We start from the raw sequence: 25,075 nt of genomic DNA, 5'->3' as shown, positions 1-25,075 counted from the left end.
TTCCATATGGTTCTGCCAGGTCCTCTAGTACAAGGTAATGCAGAAATTGATTGATTATTAATTGGAAATGTGCTGAAAGCCTCAGCATTTCATTAAAAATAATGTCAATAGCAAATGTTTAAAGAAATGGCTCTCTCTTTCATGGCAACAAACTAAGGAGATTATAAAGAGGTATCCTACTTACTTTTTCTATAACCAAACACTGCTACCTGCAGGGACTAATCAAAAGTGTACTCCAGGGAATGAAATCTTGCAGATGGATGTGTTCCAATTTACAGAATTTGGAAAATTAAAATATTTACACCACACCACTGACACTTATTCAGGTTTTCAATGGGCAACTGCCTTAAGCTTAGAACAGGTTGATTCAGTAATCACGCATTTATTAGAAGTTATGGCTATCATGGGTATAACTGCACAAATAAAGACATAATGGTCCAGCACATGTTTCTAAGAAAATGAAACAGTTTTTTGCTTATTATAATATAAAGCATATTACAGGTATACCAAACAATCCTACAGGTCAGGCAGTTATAGAAAGATCAAATCAAACTATAAAGGATATGTTAAACAAACAGAAAGGAATGGAAAATATCCCCAGAAATTATTGCATAATGCTTTATTAACCTTGAATTTTCTTAACGCTAATGAGAAAGGAAGAACAGTGGCAGAGAGACATTGGATAATGGAAAAAAAAACTTCTGAATTCAGCCGATGTATTTCAAGGATGTGTTGACCTCAGAATGGAAACCAGGAGATGTGCTACATTGTGGAAGGGGTTTTGCTTCACAGGAGAAGAAAAGCTATGGATACGATCAAAATTAATAAAGTTTCAATTTGAAAAGAAGAAACATCTTGAGAAGGAGAAAATACTCATCTTCAGTAAGTCAAGAGACCTCAGACATTTAGATGCCTAAAGAAGAAAAGAATCTCCGAGCGAAGAGAAATCTCATCTGCAGGGTAAAATTTCATGGCCTGAACATGTATATATCTCTACTTTAAAGCTGACTTTGGAGTTGGAAATGGCTGTCCTTCTCTAAATCCATGTATGTTGTTAAAATAAAAATCCAGAGTTTCTGTCTCATATCAGGAGTCATCTGGTATAGTACAAAAAGAAGAAAGAATTTTACTTATCTTAATACCTATTTTTGTCGCTATCATACTTTTTGTTGAACATATGTCTATATGAATAATTTTTAAGTTTCCACAATGAACAAAAATTTTTCCTGCAATAATCTTTGAAGTTTTCAGGAAGAAAATGGGGCCCCACAACAATGACTCCATCTGGTTGATATCACATCATGATGCTAACAGCACTACTTGATTGGTGTTTGGTACCAGGTGCTCAAGATGGTTCCAACTTAGAAAAGGTGTACCTTCTTACAATGTATTGGCCAGAAATTCAAATAAGAACTTCATAAAAACACTATTGACTACTCAGAGACTATTTACAATTACACCAAACAGTAATCTTGAAACTTAACCGTCATTTTACTTTTATAGGATCCCATAGAAAGAACATTGTCCCAATGACAGCTGGAAGTCATTCTAGAAGGTGACATTCCTTTTCCCAGTTTGTCTTCAGGGTTAGGGACCTCAATTAGGGGTTTATTATAACTGGTATAGGGTTGGGGGTTGGGGTGGAAATTATGTAGGCTCAGAAATCTTCTTTGGAAAAAAAAAGGATAATTAGATTGGATAATAGGTAGATTAGTGTGAGCTTACTCACACTAATAATAATAGTGAGTAATAGAGTGAATAGTTGTAAGCTATTATTTATTGACAAGTTATATTGATATAAATTCTTTTATATTGATACAAATTCAAATTATATTTGTTATATTGAGTATGCTTTTATTCCTGTTTATAATATTTGTACACTCATGCAAAGTTATTTTGTTATATTGTATGCATGTACATTTCTGATGGAGGAAGGTCATTGGTTAAAAAAATAAAGAAACTGCTTGGCTGGCCCTCATAGGTTAGAACACAGGTGGGTGGAGAAAACAGAACAGAATGCTGGGAGGAAGAGGAAGTGAGCTCAGACTCCACAGCTCTCCTCTCGGGAGCAGATGCCTCAGAGAGACGCCATGCTCCTCTCCCGGGCAGACAGAAAATGGTCTGTCAGTTACTCTAGGCCTTAGCCAAAGTTGGCTGCTCCAAAGTTGCAAATGGGACTTTGGGTTATTTTGTCCAGGTAGCCAGTCATCTCTGTCAATTGTTGCACTTTTGGAAGTTGCTTGATTGAATTTCCTGTCTACTCAAGTGACATTATCTCCCTTCTTAGGTCTTTGATGGGACTGAAGACTAGATAGTTGTACTTACTTTCCTCTCATGACTTAACCAAGCCATATCTAATACAAGATTTAGACTCCTTAGGATAGAATAATTATTTAAACATTTAGCATATGTTTCTTGCTTAATGTTGTTTATACTGGTTGTAATTCTAATTTTTATACCTGATATCTGTTCTTATTGTATATGGTTTTGTATTGGTTTTGAACTTTCTTATTTAGACAAAAGGGGGATGTGCTGGGGAATGTCTTTCAGCTAATGGCCTTTGAAAGGCTGGACCTGGCTTTGAGTACTAGAATCTTATGGGCTCTCACTACCTCTCTTGGCTGCTGGATTCAGTTCCTGTTGCCTGTTCTTGCAGAGTACTATGATCTGTGAATCTACCCTTAAGAATTCATTTATTATACTCAGTTCTGAGCTAGTGTGGGATTACTCTATTCGGGTTCTCCTACAGTATGGTTAGATCTCCCACGTTCAGGCCCTCAGGGTAGGGTCGCTTCTGCTATGCTGCCCAGACAAAGTTCAGAGCTCACTTTCCAGTGTGTTGCTGCTGGCCCAGGGGTCAGCTATCCCACCATCTCAGCCTGCTCTCGTCTTTCCTCCTCTCTTCATATAGGCCTCTGTCTACAGAGCCTGAACCATTCTCTTTCTGTAGGACACCATACCATACCCCTGTTCACTCTAACAGTGGCCTTCTGGCTGCTGCTGCAAGGTACTGGGTTGGGCCAATGTTTTCTTTTGAAGCCCGGGGTGTCTTTATTCTTTACCTTTACACTTGTAAATACATTAAATTTTCACAAATGTATTTACCAATTTAACATGGAGGTCTTTTTTAAAACTTAGATATGATTTACTATATTGCATTGCTTTTATCTGTTTAAATTCTTGTGGTTTCAATATTTTCAAAGCATGTGTCAAATGCACATTGTTTTCCCAGTCTTTTCTTCAACTTTGTAGTTTGTCTCAGAGTCACAGTGAGTTTCAGTGTCCACTGGTAATCTTTTGCCAGCGTTTTCTGAAACTATAGGACAAGAGTTTTGTTGCATGTTTATTTTTCTTCTTTTACTGAAGAGCCTCAACTAGGTTTTGCCTAGAGAATGAACCTAGGACCTCATGCATCCCATTCAGCTACTGAGCTACATCCTGATAGGGGTAGAATGATCAGGAAACATCAGAATATACAGATGTTTCCTTGCTCTGGAAGCCAAGCAGACCAATAGGTTGCAGAAAATGCCCGGTTCAACTGAATGGGGGTTAATCCCAAACACAATGCTTTTTTCTAGGCCTGAGAATCGACGGATGCTGTCAAACATGTCAAGAGGATAGACAAACGCATCATCCATCTGAGACACTCTCCTCTTCCTCATTTCTCTCAGGAACTGATCTTTATATGTATTTGTTTCCTCTTCCGTGCTGAAAAGCACAGCGATATCGTGGGGCGAGTAGCCATTCCTCAAGAAAGAATTGCACTTATTAGCTACATAGTTCACCATCTCTCTCAAGCTCAAGTGTCTGAGCTCAAAGCTGCCAGGTACACCATGAGCCCAGGTAAATTCATTGAGCATCTCCAGCGACTCAGAAGGGATCGTGCATGGAGGGTTATTTCTGATTTCCTGTAACTTCTTCTGTAAGAACTCAGCTATTTTATCTGCATTGCGTACCACTCTTGTGAGCTCTTCCTTTGGATACTGGCGTGAGAAAAGTGGGAGGCCACTCTCTTGCCTGTGGCTGGTCTGAAAATAGTCCAGAAAGATCCAGAGAATTCCAGGACAATCTTTATCTCTCTGAGTGATGAGCTTTGCCTTCTTATACCAGTCCCCATCTTCAGTGCGGAAATTCTGGGCTTCGTCAACAATGATGTGTTGGATCATGTCTGTCTCAAACTCATTTTTCATGAAAGTTTTCCGGGTCACTGCCTGGCAAATATTTTTTGCCCTGTAACGGTGAAAAGGACATTAGGTGTTTCTCAAATGCATCAATGCCCAGAGACACAGCACTGCTGTTATAGGTCCTTGTACTGTCTAATTCCCAAGAATCAGGGTCACTTAAGAGAAATATTCAAGAAATATTGAAAACACACAGATGTAAGATCCAACACTTACCTGATCAAATCCCTCAGGCGCTGATTCTCACAGATGTAGAGAATTCTATCTGTTTCACAATGAAATGTGTTTCTGATCTTTTCCATGATCTTGATGGCCATGACTGTCTTGCCCGACCCTGGTAAGCCATGCACAAACAGTTTCTTGTTTTTGCGGAGATTTTTTGAGAATATTTCATACTGTTGGGTTGTGAGAAGATTCAAAATTTCACAGCCAAGCTGGTCACTCAAGAAAGATCTGAAGTTGAGCAAGACAATCACAAGCGCCTGCAGCAAGGCTTCCATTTCCTTGGTGTTTTCTAGGTTATAGGAGCGTGGGTAATCTATAGGAGAGACTGACCCCTCACTGGTCTCTACATTGCTCTTGGATTCCAGGCAGAGAACCTTGGTGGTGACGCACACCCTCCCAGTATAGCCACCAGTGTTCACTAGCTTCTGCTTGAGAGTAAAGGCAGTGTGGGTACAGTAGTCCTGTGCCCCCTCAGCCTGCTGCCCAAGGATGGTGTACAGGGTGGGAGGGCTATTCTCTGCAATCAGCAGGGCATCACAGATGACTCCCTGCCTCTCCTCCAAGTTCAGGTCCACAGCCCAGCTTCTAGAGAGGATCAGCAGACCACAGGGGACAGAGTGCATTTGCTGGCTTAATAAGTCCTCCAGTCCCTCATTCTGTGAACACAGCTCCTTCCAGAGGGATTCCGGAGTATATTTCAAACATCCTGGTGACACTGGACATGGAAAGAATAAACAAGATTCCAAATAAGTGTTTGTATAGTTTTGTACAACTCACATATTATGTGTTTAAAACAGAGAATTAAGTAGATGACCAACACAAAATAAACTCAATGGTATTTCTTGAATTTTTTCCCCGTATATGCTTTGTTTGGGTACATTTCTTACTTACAGGTCTATTGCTTATTTATTATTGTTTCCGATTTTGTGTTCTTATGATGTATGTGTGTGTGTTTCTTGTTCTTTTTCTTTGGTTCTTATTTTCTGTTTGTTTTGCCCTATTCTGCTTTGTTTGTTTCAGTTGTCTATTTGTTTACAATGGGAGAGAGAGGGGAAAGAACGTGGATTTGAGGGTAGGGAGGTGTTGAGGAGCTGGGAGGAACAGGGGGGTAAAAAATGTGATCTGAATATATTATATGTAAACAATCTGTTTCAACAAAAGTAAAGTTATAAAACATTTTCAAATAAAAAGGGAACAAAGCTCCTATGTGCAATACAGCTTAAGGGAAATTCTGTCTGTCTCCATCCCCTGCAGCTCATATTCCACCAAGCTGATGGAATGATGTGGCTCTCCCACTATCTTACAGAAAATTCAGTGCCAACCAAAGTGGAAGTTACTGAGCCCAAGGTTGTGCAGAAAAGAAATCTGTTCAATTATGGTTACATTAGATCCTTCTTCTATGGCTGTACTGGTTCAGTGAGTTCTGAACCCTTGAGAAGTTGAATCAAATGCATATGTTCAAGCCCTGTAAATGCTGTTTATATTCCTGGTGGGGGCCTTGATCTTTGCATATTTAGCTATCAGAGTTTGCTAGTACCATGCTCGATGACTTCATGGTACTTGTACCTCATTCCCAAGAGGTTTGTAGTGTTGTTACATCATAAACTTGGTGCTGCAGAAGGCATTCTCTTTGATTTCTTTTTTAGCAAAGGTGTTAAGTGATTTGTCTCTTTCTCCTAATGGAAAAACTAGCTGTTCATACCTGGAAATAAACGCTTTTGGAGGTTGACTTTATGCTCCAGTCCTTTCTTAGAATACACTGGTCTGCAGCGTGGAGGGCTGTCGGAGAGACTCAGCTGACACTCAAAATCTTCACACAGGTTACCGAGGGAAGATGACTGATTGGAAGCTGTTTCTGTGTGACACAGTGAATGAAAGCCATCAGAATAACAAAGCACAGGCTCTATTCCAAAGGGGAAGAACTGGCGGAAGACCAGAATCACACAGAAGGGAAGCTGAAGCTTGATCCAGAAGGTAATATAAACAACCCTGGTGAAGAGACCACTAGTCCCAGCCACATGACAGAATCAGAATCCTCAAAAGCTTCAAGTCCAATTGAAGGTTCTGGGGAGGGAATGACTCCTCTGACATCGTGGATAAACAGTGGAGAGGAGGCCTACTTTGTCACTTCACTGGGTGCTAGTGGGTAGAGAACCCACTGGTTAGCACTGAACTACCTTGGGGTCCTGATAACAAGAAACAATCTCAGATAAGGGATCCTGGTGTTGGCCTGCCACAGTTCCAGGGTAGGAGACAGCTGTGGAAGGTAAGCATGGGGCAAGGAAGGCCTGGGCACCAACATGACAAAAAGTTCAGGTAGTAGGAGGCTGGACTCAGAAAAGGAAGCCTGGCACTGGAGAGATGGCTCAGAGGTCAAGAGCACAAGCTGGGAGGCAGAGGCAGGCAAATCTTTGTGAGTTTGATGTCAGCCTGGTCTACAGAGCAGGTTCCAGAACAGCCAGGGCTGTTGCACAGAGAAACCCTGTCTTAAAAAAGAAAAAAAAAGAAATAATAATCTTTTGTTTCTCATTACCAAAATTAAATACAACTATAAACCACCAGCAAGAAAATCTATAAAACTTTATAAACACACAGAGATTAAACAATAAATACCAGCATGTCATTGATGAAACCAGTGTAATGGTCTGCTCTGTCCCTTTAAGAGACAAGCCATGCCCACTCACTCCCCATATTTCCATTTGCCAATGCAAGCTGATCTTCAGCTTCCAGCCTGAGTTATTGCCTCTCTCTCTCTCTCTCTCTCTCTCTCTCTCTCTCTCTCTCTCTCTCTGTCTCTGTCTCTCTCTGCTTCTCCCCTTCCCCCTCCTGTTTTTCTCTCTCTCCGCTCTTCTCCCCTTCTCTCTTTTCCCCTCCATAACCCACTAAACAAATATCCAATCTCACCCTGCATGGTGTGCCTATCCATGTCTCTGTCTTTCAGCCGTTATGTGGCTCTCTGCCAGGGACCAACTGCCTTTTGAGACCTGTGGCGTGGTCTCATGGGACTTGCTGACTCTCATAGCCCACTGCAGCCACTTGGGGAACTGTGCTGTCCCTGCCTGGGACTGGCTGCTCTTGGTACCCACTGCCACTGTTTTTGGACCTGCAGCCTCTGCAGCCACTTGGGGATCCACAGCATTTTTACTTAATCAATTACAACCAGAAAATTAAAACATTCACAAACCAAGTGAAAATAAAACCAGCAGTTATAGAAACATTTGGAATGTATCAGAGGCACACCTAATAATGGAGTTTATATCTATGAGCGATTACATGGAAAACCAGAGCCACCTCAAGTAAGAACCACATAAAATTTCAACTCAGAGAAGCAATCCAACTAACAAGAACAATCCAACACAAAATTAGTAGATAGAAAGAAATAATAATTACCAGGGTAGAAATTAATAAAAAGAATAAGTAAAACAGACATTTTCAAAATAGATAAGATTGATAAACCCTTAGCTAACCAACTAGAGAAAGAGAACATTACCACAGATATCAATAAAATCCAGAGGATTCTTAGGAAATACTTTGAAAATCTATATTCTAAAGAGGTGAAGAACCTAGGGTTTGGGATCAAAGGAGAAATCCCTGGACACACATCACCTACCCAAATTAAGTCAAGATCACTCAAGTGGCAGCCACCAAAATGAAGCTAAATCCCTTTCATTTGAATGCAGTTTCTCATATTTCCAGGAAGATTGTGTTGTCTCTTTGCAAAGAGATGAGGCAGAAGTACAGTCCCATCTGTGCCTACCCAAAGGGAAGATGAAGAGAATCCTAGCAAACAAAAGTCCAGAACTAGATGGATTCATTGTTGACTTCTAATAGACCATCACCGATGAATTAATAACAATGTTCCTGAAACTATTCTGTGAAATACAAGGGAAGAGACACCATTAATTTACCCTGTAAAGCTTTATTGTCTTGGTAGCACAACCATAAAAAGACGAAACAAAAAAATCAGGCACACAATAACCATGAGAAACTCAAACCTGAAAACCAAACTTAACCTAACACTAAAAAGATCAAGTTGGTTTCATTTTACAGAGGCAAGGGTATCTTAACAAAGGCAAATTAATAAATACAATGTGTCACAAAAGTAGAATCAGGGACAAAAATCACAGATCATCTCATTAGATGCAAAAAATGCCGGTGTCAAAATTTAAATCCATCCATGCTAAATATTCTGAGGAAACCAGGGACAGAAAGAACAGACGCCAACACAATACAGGCTGAACATGACAAACCTAACCCAACACTATACCAGGTGAGAAAAAGCTAAAAGTTCTGCCTTCAAAATCGAGGGCTCACTCTCATTCAAGGCAAGCGTACAAGTAGAAGTCAGTAGTGCCCATTTGCAGATGATCTGACCCTAAACATAAAGACGTTAAAGACTCTACCAGTGAGCTCTTATATTTGATAACTTTCAGCAAGGTAGCAGGATATAAAAACCCACAGAAAAACCCAGCAGCTTTTCTGTATACCAATGACAAACTTGCCGAGAAACAGACCTGGAAAATCTCCTTAATGACTGCATCAGAAAAATCCCAAAGAACATACCTAACAAAGGAGGCAAGAGGCCTCTATGATGAAAATTTTCAAACACTGAGGCAGAAACCGGAAGAAAAAGCCTCCTATGGAAATGGCGGTCACTAAACTCGGTCTACTGAGTCAATACAAACCCTATCAAATTCCAATAATGCTTTACACAGAACTAAGAAAAAAATTCTGATATTCATATAGAAGCACAAAAGACTGGTTAGCCAAAAAAGACTAAGCAAAAAAGAGCAATTAGGTCCAAACAAAATACGCCACATCTGGTGCAGGTTCCTTACTCCCAGAGTTGGTAACATGCTAAACTTCAGCACAGGTGACCATTATTATATGAGGTTCCAGCAAATTACAGTGAACGGAGTTTAAATAACGTGTGTAAATACGAACTCCATTTTCATGGTGCTGGTGAGATGGCTCAGTGGGTAAAGGTGCTGTGGTGGTTTAAAGAAAATGGACCCAAAGGGAGTGGCACTTCTGGGAAGTGTGGTCTTGTTGGAGTAGGTGTAATCTTGATGGGGGAAGTGTGTCACTGTGGAGGCAGGCTTTGAGGTCTCATATATGCTCAAGATACCACCCAGTCTCTCAGATCACTTCCTGTTGCCTGCAAGATGTGGGACTCTCAGTTATTTCTCCAGCACAATGTCTGCCTGCATGTTGCGATGTCCCACATGATGATAATGGACTGAACCTCTGAAACTGAGCCACCACAATTAAATGTTTTCTTTTATGAGAGTTGCCATGGTCAGTCCAAGGCTTATCTATTGCATTCCAGATGTGTTGACCCCTGGGATTTCCCCAAATGTGGGACACTGGACTGCATAATTTGTGGTAGTGGGGACCACACTCACACTTTCTTCTAAATAAAAAATTAATAATAAAAAAATAGTTACTGTGGTCATGGTGTCTCTTCACAACAATAGAAACCCTAACTAAACTGGTGCCTGCCTCCAGGCCTGATGACCTGAGTTTGCTCTGGCACGCACTTGGTGGAAGGAGAAGTGATTCATGTTGGTCTCTGACCTCCATGTGTGAACTGTGGTATTTGCATGTGTGTGCCAAAAAAGAAGTCCTTATTCAGCCGGGTGGTGGTGGCACACATCTTTAATCCCAGCACTCGGGAGGCAACAGCCTGGCTACAAAGTGAGGTCTAGGATAGCCAGGACTTTTAGACAAAGAAACCCTGCCTCAAAAAACAAACAAAAAAATCGATATTCAATTTTTAAAGAAGATTAATTCACTTACTATATATACACAGTGTTCTGCCTACATGTATGCCTGCATGCCAGAAGAGGGGCACCAGGTCTCATTATAGATGATTGTAAGCTATCATGTGATTGTTGGGAAACAAACTAAGACTCTCTAAAAGAGCAGCCAGTGCTCTTAACCTCTGAGCCATCTCTCCAGACCTACAAATTTCTTACATCTGAAAAAGCATAAAGAACCAACCCCAGTGGTGTAACAAACTCAGATTTTCAGAGTGTGAAGGATACAGAGGAACTCAAAAGAGGCAGAAAGCCGAGAGCAGGAAGAACTCTCCCCTCTCACCTGGATCAGCAGCCATCATCATGCCTACCCATTCCTTAGTAGTCAGTGTGTAGATGACATCATTCCCCTTGTCTGCCATCCATGAAATGGGAGCTTCTGAGAACACTGCACAGCAGAAAGCCTCCACTTTGATCGCACAGAGATAACCACACAAATTCCCCTCATGAAACACATCTATGACTCTGGTCTTGTGAGAAACCTTTTCTTCAGATGACGAAAAATGGAAAACTGGCAACTTAGATATTGCTTCTTTTGCCACTTTTTCCAAAGAATCACGGGTAACATTGTCTTTTGGGCATCCCAGGACCTTCCTGCTCTTGTCTTTCACGCCAATGAAAAGGTAGCCTCCGCTGGTGTTTGCAAATGCAGGGACATAATCTGGAATTATATTTTTAATGTAGTTTAGAGCTTTTTTTGTATCGAAGTGTTTAAACTCTACTTGTATAGATTCAGTAAAAGGCAAGATTTGACCATATTCGAGTTTCTCACTTTGGAAAATTTCAAAAGCAGGATTTGATTCAAGGCTGTTCTGATGCATAACTCTGGGAATTTTAACAGGTGGAGCTCCTCCATCAGTCAGGCCACATCCGACACTCTTCTTACCCTTTAGAAATGTGACTGCATCTGTTGAACTCATGACAATCACTGAAGTTCCACATCTACGTTTCAAAGAAGTGTTTTGGGTGCAAATGCGAGGCTTAGCAGAACTGTCTTCAGAGCCACAGCTCCAAGATTTAACAAAAATGTAAAAATGGTTCCCACGTTGCTGGGTCTCAAAGAAAGCCTGCCAATCAGAAGACTGGACAAGATCTCTCAAAGACTGTTCCAAATCCAGTCCCATCTCCACGGGCTGCTCACTCTTGTTGGCCATTTGTATCTCAATCACTCCTCCTCCGGAGTTTAACAGAGCATAGGCAGCCTCTGTAACTCTTGTCCTCTCCAGCTCTCTCTTCCCCGAGTTCATATTATTTCTTTTTTCTTCGCCGAGAGTCACATCTTTCACGCGGATGACCAAGTCTGGGTGAGATTTTATCACCTCTAAGGAGAGATTTCTTTTCCTGTTGGTCCTGTAGTCAAACAATCCAAACACTTGTTTTACCTTTATTAAGATTAATTCTCTCATGGACACAATTCATTCATCTACTTCCTGAAAATATTTAGTCTAAGTCAAACATATCCTGTAAAAGCAGTAAAATATCAAGTAAGATAAAAACAGTCCTTTCTCTTCAGAAATTGTTTTGAGGGGAAATAAAAGTAGAACTTACCATCACATGAGATATTGGCTATAGGAGGACAAACACATTAAAGAGGTGTCTGAACTACTTTGGCTATTACTCTGTAGTTTAACAATGCTCCCAGGAGGAGCTAATGTCACCCACTCACTGGAATCGTCAGGGTGAAGCCATCAGCCTTGAGGTACAGGAGCAGGAGAGATCATGCAGGAGGAGACGTAAAAGCCATGAGTCACATGGCAGCACCAGAGTAATAGAAATAGGTTAAATTAAGTTATAAGTGCTACATAGAAATAAGACAAAGTCAAGGCCGAGCATTCATAATTAATAAGAATTCTCCATATTGTTATTTTGGACCTACCTTGTGGGACAGAGATTTTTTTAAGAGAAAGATTCTTTACAACATACTATTTTTATATTTATCAGGATACTTAAAATACCTAAGAGAGGTGCAGATGTGTATGGAGGAAGAGAAGTTGAAGATTGCTTTTTCTTTAAGATGGGAAAGGCTTGACCATATTTTCCATGGATGAGAGAAAGGCAGTGGGGAGCTGAGAACTTAAAGAAGGAGGAGGAGACTGAGTGACTGAAACAACAGGATCCTGAGAGTCAAGGTCTGGACAAGATCGTGGGTCAGATTCTGGAAGAAGGTAAAGAGGAGAAAAGAAAACCATTGGCAGTGAGGTTAGGTTTATAGCTGTGGGGGAGGCAGGAGGGAGAGTCTTCCAATGCCTTTCCTTTTTCCCTTCAGCTAGGGAACAAAGTCACCTGTCTGGAAAGAGCCCTTTGCTGAAAAAGCAGGAGGAGAAATGTAGACAGAGTGGGAGAAGTGTGAGGAGACATCACAGCGATATGGGGACGAAGGGTGTGCGCACAGGGAGATACTGCAGAGAAAACAAGGAGCCATGTGTCTTGTTACTCCCCTGTCGAGGTGATAAAAATGCCCAGACAAAGGCCACTTCAGGAAGGCAGGGATCCAAGTAGGCATCACCAGAGCCAGGAAGTCAAGGCAGCTGGAACTTACGTGGCTCCACCCACAGTCAGGAAGACCAAGGAATGCATGTGCTCAGCCAGGGGGCTCCTCTAGGAACCACAGCCTGGAAACGGTGTCACCCTCCTTTAGAATGGTTCTTCTCAATTAACTCAGTCAACATAGTCACTCACATTTATGCTTTACCGATTAAATAATCCAGCTCCAGATAGCAGAGTTTTTAGGAATTAAAATCTTAAAAATGTCCTATGACACAAAATAAAGCTTATATTGGTACTGGCTATATTGAGGAACCAGAACAGAGAGGAAATAGGGCTGTAGAACAGGGGGCATTAGGAAAACTGAAATCACAGCGTCCTTGGCTCTTTTCCAATAGCTTTTAGATGATAAACTCTGGGTTAGATAGTAATGGTTCTATTTCTGCCTCTTAGCGCCTAATTAACGACAGTATCTTACAAGGGCCGCTTAGTCAAGTCTGCAGAATCTTTCAACACAGTTTCCAAAACTGCAACTCTGTGTCTGAGGCACTTGCACTAACTTACACCTGTTAACAGTGACAGGCTCTGCCAGCACAGAAACCTGCTGCAGAACCCCACATGTGCATGGAGTGTGAGCGCACGCCTGCCTGTGGTCCCGACCCACCGCCACCCTCTCCCCACTCTGTCCCACTCTCCTCTGTCCTCTCCCCCTCCCCTGTGATAGCCTGGCATGGCTTGCACCCGCCAGGATCATCCCCTATCACTCTCATGCTTTTTACTGAACTTGCTGCTGAGCCTGATAAAATATCTGGACCTTCAGGCAGGAGATACACACAGATATCACCTTGGCTTCTGGGCCGCTCTGGCCACCCAGGTCCGGGATTTGGCGAGCTAGACCTCGGTGGTGGTGGTGCAGAGCTGCAGGGCTCTAAGCACCCGGAACCTGCCTTACAATTCCAAGTCCCGCGCTTTGGCTCCACTGGCACTGAGTTCCCGCCTTTATTTTCCAATGGTTGGCTCCGCTTCCCGCCAAAGCCGCGGAAAAGAAGAGACCAACAGAAGTCTACTAAATACCGGGAAACTTGAAACTCAGAATGTATTTAATGAACTAAGCTTTATCATCCTAAACTTTAGACATATTGAGCTTTCGGATTGTTGGTATTTTTGGTTCCTATCTTGGTCTCTGCCGCCATTCTTCCTCCTCCCTGGTCTTCCTCCCTCCCAGCGCTCTGTCACCTGCCCAGAGGTCTGCATCTACCAATCAGTCTATTTATCGAATCTAATGAAATGCTGTAAGAGTGACAGAAGACGGAAAGGAACTCATTCAAGAGGAGAAAAGCTCTTCCCAGTTCCTACCCTCTGCCTCCCGCTTCCCTCCGACCCTGTCCCAGCCCTTGCCGCTTCCGATCTGCGGAAAGGACTCAGTCCTCTGGCTGTTTCCCCTGGCTGCCACGGAAAGGAGAACTTGGAAACAGGCACGAACCTTTTCCTTCTAGAACGCGGCCTCTGGCACATATCCTGCTTGTGGGGTGACATTCCCGTCGTAGATTGGGCAGCTGCCTGTAAGGCCAGTGAAGCAGAGCTGGCTCCCGCGTGGGTTTGGCGGTGGTCGCAGCCAACTGTTTAAAGCAACCCTTCTACTTCCCAATACCTTGCTTGCTTTGTGGGAAAACGAAACGGTAGGATTCTTTCTAGTGGGGGGGGGGGGGGGGAGGGAGGGAGGGAGCAGGTCTTTGGCACGCTGCCAGGTTAAGCTCACTGTTGGATTGGACTGTCCAGCTGCTCTTCTCTCTTCAGCTAAGCCCTCCTCCTGGGCCCTGGGTGGAATCCTCACTGCCTGCCTGCCCGCCTGGCCCAGGGGATTGCAGCCCTGAGCTGCTGCCTCTGCCTGAGGACTGAGTTCTCTGCTGTGGAAAACCTGGGGCAGGAGCGCAGATTCACGCTGGTCTAGAAGGAGAGTGAGAGTGGAGTTTTTATCAGGATCTCAGCCCCGGCCTCAGGGGAAAACAAACCATCCTTAACCCTTCATACTTGCAGATCTTTATATGTCGTGTGTTATTAATGCGCGTACACTTATTACACATGGTCAACACAGCCGCATCATGATATGCGTTGTAGTTCATAACCTGTTTTTCCACGGTTACAAACTTTCCATTTCAGTACATCTTCATACCAACTTATCCAAGGTTTTCTTTAAAATGCTTGTTTTCCAGACTGTTTGTATAATCAAGGACCATTTATCTACAGTGTAGAGTATATATTATATTTGTCTTTCTGGGTCTGGGTTACCTCACTCAATATGATGTCTTCTAGATTCACCCATTTGCCTGCAAATTTCAAGATGACTTTTCTTTTTCTGCTGTGTATTACTCCACTGGGTAAATGTATCACATGTTTCTTATCCATTCTTTGGTCCAGGGGCATTTAGGTTGTTTCCAGGTTTTGGCTATGATAAACAATGCTGCTATGAACGTAGCTGAGCATATGTCCTTGTGGTATGATTGAGCATCCTTTGAGTTTATACCCAAAAGTGGTATTGCTGAATCTTGAGGTAGTTTTTTTTCTAATTTTCTGGGAAATCGCCATATTAATACCCAAAGTAGCTGTACCAGTTTGCATTCCCACCGGCAATGCAGGAGTGTTCCCTTTACCCCACATCCTCTCCAGCACAAGCTGTCATCAGTGTTGTTGATCTTGGCCATTCTTACAGTTGTAATATGGAATCTCAGCGTTGTTTTGACTTGCATTTCTCCGATGGCTAAGGATGTTGAGCATTTCCCTAAAAGTGTCTTTCAGCCATTTTAGATTCCTCTATTGAGAGTTCTCTGTCTAGGTCTATACCCCATTTTTTAATGCATTATTAGTTCTTTTGATGACCAATTTCTTGAGTTCTTTGTATATTTGGAAATCAGCCAGTGTCCGATTTAGGGTTGGTGAAGATCTTTTCCCATTCTGTAGGTTGCTGTTTTGTGTTGTTGACCATATCCTTTGCTTACAGAAGCTTCTCAGTTTCAGGAGTTCTATTTATTAATTATTTCTGTACTACCGCGGTTATATTTAGGAAGTGGTCTCCTGTGCCAATGCATTCGAGCATACTTCCCACTTTTTCTTTAATATGTTCAGTGTGGTTGGTTTTATGTTGAGGTCTTTGGCTTTAGTTTTGTGCATGGCAATAGATATGTAGCAATTTTCCTTCTACATGTTGATATCCTGTATGATATCAATTGTTAAATATGCCTTCTTTTTTCCATTTTATATTTTTTACTTCTTTGTCAATAATCAGGTGTTCATAGGTATGTGGACTGATTCCTTTGGTGCTCCTGTCTGTTTTTCTGCCTGTAGCTTTTCAGTACTGTAGCTCTGTAGTAGAGTTTGAAGTCAGGGATTACGACGCCTCCAGAAGTTCCTTTATTGTACAGGATTGTTTTGGCTATCCTGGGTGTTTTGCTTTTCCATATGAAGGTGAGTATTGTTCTTTCAAGGTATGTGAAGAATTTTGCTGGGACGATAGGCATTGCATTGAATCTGTAGATTGCTTTTGGTAAGATTGTCATTTTTACTATGTTAATTTTAACTACCGAAAAGCATGGGAGATCTTTCCATTTTCTGGTGTCTTCTTCAAATTCATTCTTCAAATATTTGAAGTTCTTGTCATACAAGTCTTCCACTTGTTTGGTTAGTGTTACTCCAAAATATTTTATGCTACTTGTGGCTATTTTGAATGGTGATGTTTCTCTGATTTCTTTCTCAGTCCATTTATCATTTGTATAAAGAAGGGCTACTGATTTTTTGAGTTAATTTTGTATCCTGCTGTATTACTGAAGGTGTTTATGAGTTGTAGAAGTTCCTTCATAGAATTTTTGGGGTCATTTATTTAAACTATCATATCATCAGCAAATATTGAGAGTTTGACTTCTTTTCTGATTTGTATCCCCTTGATCTCCTTTTGTTGTCTTATTGCTCAAGTACTATATGGAATAGATATGGAGAGATAGATATGGAATAGATATAGAACCTCAAGTACTATATGGAATAGATATGGAGAGAGTGGACAACCTTGTCTTGCTCCTGGTTTCAGTGGGATCACTTTGATTTTCTCTCCATTTAGTTTGATGTTCGCTGGTGACTTGCTGTATATTGCCTTTATTATGTTTGGTTTTTGTCCCTTTTATCCGTGCTCTCTCCAAGACCTTTAACATGAAAAGACATTGTATTTTGTTGAAGGCTTTTTCAGCACCTGATGAGATGATCATGTGGGTTTTATTTTCTCAGTTTATATGGTAGATTCCATTGACAGACTTTTGTGTGTTGAATCATCCTTGCAACTCTGGGATGAAGCTGAGTTGATTGTGGGTGATTTTTCTGATGTGTTTGCCAGTACTTTATTGAGTATTTTTGTGTTAATGTTCATGAGTGAGATTGGTCTGTAATTTTCTTTATTAGTAATGTCTTTGTGTGGTTTGGGTATCAGGGTAATTGTAGCCTCATAAAAAGAGTTTGGCAAAGTTCCTTCTGTTTCCATTGTGTGGAACAATTGAGGAGTATTGTTAATAATTCTTCTTTGAAAAGCTTGTAGAATTCTGCACTGAAACCATCTAGTCCTGGGCTTTTTGGGGTGGTGGGGGTTGAGAGACTTTTGATGACTGTTGCTATTTCCTTAGCAGTTATAGGCAGTTATATTTATAGTTATATAGGTCTATTTAATTTCTTAACTGATCTTGGTATAATTTTGGTAAGTGATATTTATCCAGAAATTGTCCATTTCCTTTAATGTTTTCAATTTTGTGGAATACTGTTTTTCGAAGTAGAACCCGATGATTCTCTAGATTTCCTCCATGTTTGTTGTTATATCCCTTTTTTCATTTCTGAATTTGTTAATTTGGATATTCTCTCTCTTCGTTTTGGTTAGTTTGATAAGGGTTTGTCTATTTTGTTGATTTTTTCGAAGAACCAACTCTTTGTCTCATTGATTCTTCATATTGTTTTCTTTGTTTCTATTTTGTTGATTTCAGCTCTCAATTTGTTTATATCCTGCCATATAGTCCTTGTTGGTGAGTTTGCTTCTTTTTGTTCTACAGTTCAAGAGTTCTGTTAACTCACTGGTGTGGGATTTTTTGCAGATTTTTTTAATGTAGGCATTTAATGCTATGAACTTTCCTTGTAATACTGCTTTCATTGTGTCCCATAAATTTGGGTATATTGTGTGATAATTTTTCATCGAGTTTTAGGAAGTCTTTAGTTTCTTCATTTATTTCTTCCTCAATCCATTGATAATTCAGGTGAGCATTATTTAATTTCCATGTGTTTGGGGTTTTCTGGAATTAGTATTGCTGTTGAATTCTAATTTTAAGCCATGGTGATCTGATAAGATACATGGGGTTATTCCAAATTTTTGTATCTGTTGAAGTTTATTTTGTTACTTAGTATGTGGTCAATTTTTGAGAAGGTTCTGTGAGGTGCTGAGAAGAAGGTATATTCTTTTATGTTTGGATAGAATGTTCTATAGATGTCTGTTAAGTCCATTTAAGTCATAACATATGTTAGTTCCCTTATGTCTCTGTTAAGTTTCTGTCTGGCAGATCTATCCAGTGGTGAGAATGGGGTGTTGAAGTCTCCCACTATTAGTGTGTGGGGTTTAATATGTGACTTAAGCTTTAGTAGGTTTCCTGTTCCACACAGCTATCTGGAAGGAATGTGGACTTCTTATAATGAAAGGAGGATCTATAACTAACTCAGGTTATATTACTGACTTGTTAAAAGCCTCCCATCTCCCCAAAGCTATAGGAATTTTTCACTGTCAATCTCATCAGACCAACAGTTCCATTATTTCCAAGGGAAGTTACCAGGCTGACCAAGCAGTGAAAACAGCAGAATTCTAGAGCTCAAACCTAACTCATTCACTTTAGGGGGTTCATACAGTAGTACAGCCTGCATTCTTGCAGATACCTCCTGACACCGGGCAAATTCTGTTCTATCTACATCAGCTCTTTCATCCTAATAGAAAAGCTCTGTTTCATTTTGTCAAGGCTCACCTCCAACCCACCACTGAGGACTAGAGTTCTTCAAAGCTATCACTGCTTCTTGTAAAATCTGTCAAAAGTCAGATCCTAAGACCAAATATTGTGGTTTCCCTTTTCCCACCCACCAGGCCAGGGGCTCCCTTTCAGGAACTGACTGGCAGCTTGATTTTACTCATATGCCCACAGTCAGACGAGTTAAATATCTCCTGGTTTTGGTGGACACAATGTCTGGGTGGATTGAAGTGTTTCCTACCACTAGCAAGAGGGCCTAAATACTTTCCTATGTTCTTCTCCAAGACATTATCCCCCAGTTTGGAATCCCAACCTCTTTTCAGTTGGATAATGGCCCAGAGTTTACCTCCCAGATTTCTCAAACTTTATCTAAGGCTCTTAACATTCCCTGGCATTTTCATATTCCATACCATCCTCAGTCTTTAGGGAAGGTAGAACGAACTAACAGTTTTTTTAAAAAGTGTTCTTGTTAAGATGTTACAGGAACTTTACTTCAACTGGGTAAAACTTTTGCCTCTGGCCCTTCTTAGACTTAGGGCTCTCTCCAAAAGCCCCCTTTCCATCTTGCTTTTTGAACTCATGCATGGGCAGCCGGTTTTAGCCCCCCAGCCTCTCACCTAAAACCTCTCCCCTTCTTGATCACCTTCTTACTCCACTGTTATCACATCTTCGCTCCCTATTATGGGATTTTACCAACTACTCATTACCTCAACTATGTGCTAATTCTTGCCCACTGCTGATTAAAATAGGAGATCAGATACTATTCTCTTCCCCAGACCAATGCCCCTCACCCCTTTCCTCTAAATGTCAGGGCCCCTTTAAAGTAATTCTTGTAACTCCCACAGCTGCCAAGCTCAAGGGACTCTCATCGAATCCACCTGTCCCACCTTAAACCTTTCACTCTTCAGACTCAAGATTCCCCCTCATATATGGTAACTCAATCAGAGCCCTGCTCCCTTAAGTCCCAGAGGGCACCAAGATTAGCCACTCTGTCTCCAGTTCCAGAAAGATAAAATCTCATCACCATACTCAACTCTCCTGTGCCAAAAACTCCATATACTCTCCCTCTTCCTCTTTCTCCTATCTGCTTTACCAACTTCTCTGTATCTTCAATGTATACTTAAATTTCCAGTTAGCCACTCAGCTGTTATTACAGGGACCATCATTAAACATAGAGCCAGAGGTATAAGGATTGCCAAAAGGCCAGGTGGAAAGGAACAATAAAGAGTTTGGGGACATTCACGGCTCCAGACTCCAAAAACTCACAAAATAGTCTTTAACATAACAGGCTTATCACTGACTGCAGCAATGTCTTCTGGATGTTAAGGTAATACCATGATGCTAAAAAGAACAAGTGCCTTAAGATTTGATTCAGGTAAAACGTTGAGGGGTCTAATAATTCACCTTTTTAATAATTCCCCCCTTCTTATCCTCCCTCCTCCCCACCATCTTCTATTCCAACACTACCATCATAATCACAAGCTTTTAATATGTCTAAAATTTATTTCTTTTCAAACATTTTTTCATAAGCTCCAGGAGCCAATTGGATCTATCTAAATGGACCAGACTCGTCCAGAATAAGTATCATTTAATTCTTCCCTTATCATTCCTAGTCTCGGGAACCCCTGGGAATTTCCCTCCTCCAGCCCCCTCAAAAAAAAAAAAAAACCTCTATCTTCCATCTTAGGACTCTCCTTCCTTAATCACCAGGATCTTAAATTTTTTCAGACGTAATTTTCTGCCTTTCCAGCATCTTGCGAGGTCCGAGCTGCCAGCCAACCAGTTCCACAGAGCCTGGAAAAAACACAAAAGTAATCAGCCACCCCAGGATGTGATCAAGCATCTCAACTCTCCAATGCCCACAAAATCAGCAAAAAGCAGTCTTGAGAGACCTGAAAACCCCTACAAAATCAGTAGGAAGCCGTCATAAGAGACTTTACAAGGTCCCATTCCCACCCATTAAAGACTCCAAAAGCCCCAAATTTTTATAATAAACAAAAGGGTGGAATGTTACGATTCAGCCACAATATAGCTGACACTTCCGGGTTCCAGGGCCACATATGTGTGGACAAGTCTTCAAGCGTGACCCACATGTGGCATGGTTACATCACCCACATATGACGCAGCTATGTGAGCCCTTATGCTCATGCATGAGCTTCAGCATCTGAGTATGATGTAACCACGTCATTCCCCCGTGCACATACACTAGGCAACCCTTGAAAGCTGGACGCGCCATCTTCGGTTCTCTCTCTCTCTCTCTCTGTCTCTCTGTCTCTCTCTCTGTCTCTCTCTCTGCACACCGACCTTAACAGGCCTGTACACTGCCACATAGAAAATTTAAGGTTTCGTTCGACGTGTTAATGTTTACTACTGACTTGACAAATTTAATTAATAAGTAAACTTCTGATGTTCTTTATACATAATGGAACTTTTTTTTTTTGTGGCTGAAAAAGTTCCATTATGTATATGAACCAAAGTTTCAATATTCATTTGTCAAAGTTCAGTTTTAAACATTAAACGTGAAGAAATAAATTTTCTATGTGTGCTTGTTTTGTTTTGTTTTGGAGAAAGAGAGATTGAGAGATTGAGAGAGAGAGTACATAAAGTTGGGTGGGTAGGTCTGTGCAGGGGAAAACATCCAAATCTATTGTATGAAAATTTTTTCAATAAAGTAAGTTTTAAAAAAAGTTTGCTGTCAGGCGGTGGTGGCACACGCCTTTAATCTCAGCACTCAGGAGGTAGAGGCAGGGGATCTCTGTGAGTTTGAGGCCAGGCTGGTCTACAAGAGCTAGTTCCAGGACAGACTCAAAAGCCTGCCTCTAAAAATAAAAAAATAAATAAATAAATAAAAAATCCTGTCTTTAAGGCACCAGCACAGAGAAAGCAGCTGCTTTACTACAAGGGAAAAACATCCACTTCCTTCCTCTTTTTACCTACCCCTTCTTCCTCTTCCTCCTGCTCTCTGCCTGAAAAGACTGAGAGAGCAGAGGCTGGAGAGGGAGGGAGGGAGGGGCCGGGGAGGGGCCCTCAGGACCAGGATGTAGGTCTCTCTCCACCACCAACTTCAGGCCTACAGAGCTTTGAGTTCTGCCTCATTTGCCTCACTCCTGGTTTCACTGAAGCGATGCCCCATGCATCCTGCTGTCTTCTAGTGTTTTCCATCACTGCCGTGCTCCTGAGCTGCTCAGTCCTCAGTAGGAGATGGTGCCTGAGGCCTTGAACCTTACTTGACCCAGCAAACCCAAACTTGTGTCCGGGTGCACAGGTCCACAGGTGCACCTGCTGACTCATTTCCCAACGCTGCACATTTTCAGCTTTTTAAGATATGAGTTAGCTAGAAATACGCTTAAGCTATTGGCCAAACAGTATTGCAAATAATATGGCTTCTGTGTGATTACTTCAGGGCTGAGCAGGAACAAACATGCAGCCTCCTACAACATCTGAGAGCTGTCATGTAAATAACCCATGCTTATTTATCAGGACAATGTTACCTGATATGGTGTCAAGGAATTAAGCCAGGGTGGGTGGAGGGGCCACAGAAAGCCTGAGGCTGTGACAATTTTATTGAGACACCCTCATCAGTAGCAGAATTTGGTGACAAGTGCCAGGATCAAAATCAGTTTGTAGTTGCCAGGATACATGGTGCTGGCAAACATTACAGGTAGACAAGATTAATGTCTAAGACCAATCGTCCTGTCGAGCTTCCATGCTTCCTTGACTTCTAAGGGAACACAGAGAAAAGTACCAAGCAGCATGAATGCTTCATAGCCAGAGGGAGTGCCTTGGTCTCTCAGGAACTGGAAGGGACATTGTGCAACCAGGAGCCATGCACTCCAACATGACAAACCTAAGACATATGCCTCTCAAGGCAGCTAGGCCAGGCCAACTCCATGGTTCCTTATATTTCCTCCTTTTTATTTTGTAATTTTAGGTTATGCACATCAGTCTTCAAAGCAGATGAGGAGTAGCAAATTTATTCTTTAGGTTTAATGCTTCCCAGTACAACCAACAAAAAAATTCTCAGAGACATTCCTATGGACCATAGTTTAGAAATCCAATTAAAGATGGAAAAATAATGACTAAAAACCTTTGCCAGGTTTTGTGCAGCAATGGAAGAGGGTAATTCTTCTAACTTTGAATGGTGAATGGTTCATATTTTACCATGTAAGGCCTGAATACCAACACTCGAATTATCATATGACCAACTTTGCCCAGGGAGCAATAGATTAGCAGTGGGGACCTCCATGATCTGGGAGTCGTTTACATAAAGAGGGATGTTATTCTCTTCCCAGTTAACAAGTGAAGCACAGAAGCATCAGACACATAAGCCCAAACATGCTCCAGCAGAGATAGATGATTCAACAGAGCAAAAAATATCAAATGGAAAAAAAGAAAGCATATTCAACAAATGCTCTGGCATAACTGGAAATCAAACTGTAGAAGAACGAAAATAGATCCATATCTATCACCATGCACAAAACTCAAGTCCAAAGACCTCAACATAAAACCAGCCACACTGAACCTAATAGAAGAGAAAGTGGGAAGTAAACTAGAACGCATTGGCACAGGAGACCACTTCCTAAATACAACCTCAGTAGTACAGACACTGAGAGAAATAATTAATAAATGGGACCTTCTGAAACTGAGAAACTTCTGTACAGCAAAGGACACAGTCAACAAGACAAAATAGCAAACTACAGAATGGGAAAAGATCTTCACCGGCTCCACATTGGACTGAGGTCTGATCTTCAAAATCAAACTCAAAAAATTGGTCATCGGGGCAGGAGAGATGGCTCAGTGGTTAAGAGCATTGCCTGCTCTTCCAAAGGTTCTGAGTTCAATTCCTAGCAACCACATGGTGGCTCACAACCATCTGTAATGAGGTCTGGTGTCCTCTTCTGGCCTGCAGACATACACACAGACAGAATATTGTATATATAATAAATAAATAAATATTTTAAAAAAAGAAATTGGTCATCAAAAGAATAAATAATCCAACAAAAAAAATGGGGTACAGACCTAAACAGAAAACTCTCAACAGAGGAATCTAAAATGGCTGAAAGACACTTAAGGAAATGCTAGACATCCTTAGTCATCAGAGAAATGCAAATCAAAACAACTCTGAGATTCCATCTTACACCTGTAAGAATAACCAAGATCAAAAACACTGATGACAGCTTATGCTGGAGAGGACTTGAGGTAAAGGGAACCCTCCTGCATTGCTGGTGGGAATGCAAACTGGTACAGCCGCTTTTGGTATCAATATGGCGATTTCTGAGAAATTTAGGAAAAAAAACTACCTCAAGATTCAGCAATACCACTTTTGGGTATATACCCAAAGGACATATGCTCAACTATGTTCATAGCAGCATTATTTGTCATAGTCAGAACCTGGAAACAACCTAAATGCCTCTTGACCAAAGAATGGATAAGAAACATGTGATACATTTACCCAGGAGCGAACTTCACAGGACAGGGTCGGAGGGAAGCAGGAAGCAGAGGGAAGGACATAGGAAGAGCTTTTCTCCTCTTGAATGAGTTCTATCCCGTCTTGTGTCACTCTTATAGCATTTGATTAGATTCAATAAGTAGATTGATTGGTAGATGCGAGCGCTGGGAGAGAGGAAGAGCAGGGAGGAGTACTACACAGCAGAAAAAGAAAAGTCATCTTGAAATTTGCAGGCAAATGGGTGAATCTAGAAGACATCATATTGAGTGAGGTAACCCAGACCCAGAAAGGCAAATATAATATATACTCTACACTGTAGATTCATGGTCCTTGATTATACAAACAGTCTGGAAAATAAGCATTTTAAAGAAAACCTTGGATAAGTTGGTATGAAGATGTACTGAAATGGAAAGTTTGTAACCGTGGAAAAACAGGTTATGAACTACAACGCATATCATGATGCGGCTGTGTTGACCATGTGTAATAAGTGTACGCGCATTAATAACACACGACATATAAAGATCTGCAAGTATGAAGGGTTAAGGATGGTTTGTTTTCCCCTGAGGCCGGGGCTGAGATCCTGATAAGAACTCCACTCTCACTCTCCTTCTAGACCAGCGTGAATCTGCGCTCCTGCCCCGGGTCTTCCACAGCAGAGAACTCAGTCCTCAGGCAGAGGCAGCAGCTCAGGGCTGCAATCCCCTGGGCCAGGCGGGTAGGCAGGCAGTGAGGATTCCACCCAGGGCCCAGGAGGAGGGCTTAGCTGAAGAGAGAAGAGCAGCTGGACAGTCCAATCCAACAGTGAGCTTAACCTGGCAGCGTGCCAAAGACCTGCGCCGCCCCCCCCCTCCCCCCGACTAGAAAGAGTTCTACAGTTTCGTTTTC

At 41.6% G+C, this 25,075-nt stretch overlaps 1 protein-coding gene across 1 annotated transcript; it reads right to left on the bottom strand.

Moving 5' to 3' along the window:
• Positions 1-314: 314 nt before the first annotated feature.
• Positions 315-14,352, bottom strand: LOC142860294 (schlafen family member 9-like). Its single transcript, XM_075991365.1, has 5 exons — positions 14,193-14,352; positions 10,509-11,575; positions 6,109-6,261; positions 4,398-5,121; positions 315-4,230 (listed from the first exon to the last, which is right to left on the bottom strand). Exons 1-5 carry the CDS (start codon positions 14,243-14,245, stop codon positions 3,432-3,434), a joined length of 2,796 nt encoding a protein of 931 aa, XP_075847480.1. The 5' UTR covers positions 14,246-14,352; the 3' UTR covers positions 315-3,431.
• Positions 14,353-25,075: the final 10,723 nt, after the last annotated feature.

The sequence above is a fragment of the Microtus pennsylvanicus genome, chromosome 11 (assembly GCF_037038515.1).
Source record: "Microtus pennsylvanicus isolate mMicPen1 chromosome 11, mMicPen1.hap1, whole genome shotgun sequence".
NCBI classification, from domain to species: Eukaryota; Metazoa; Chordata; class Mammalia; order Rodentia; family Cricetidae; genus Microtus; species Microtus pennsylvanicus.
Note: the sequence above shows the minus strand (reverse complement) of the source record. Positions and strands in the feature narration are given on the sequence as shown.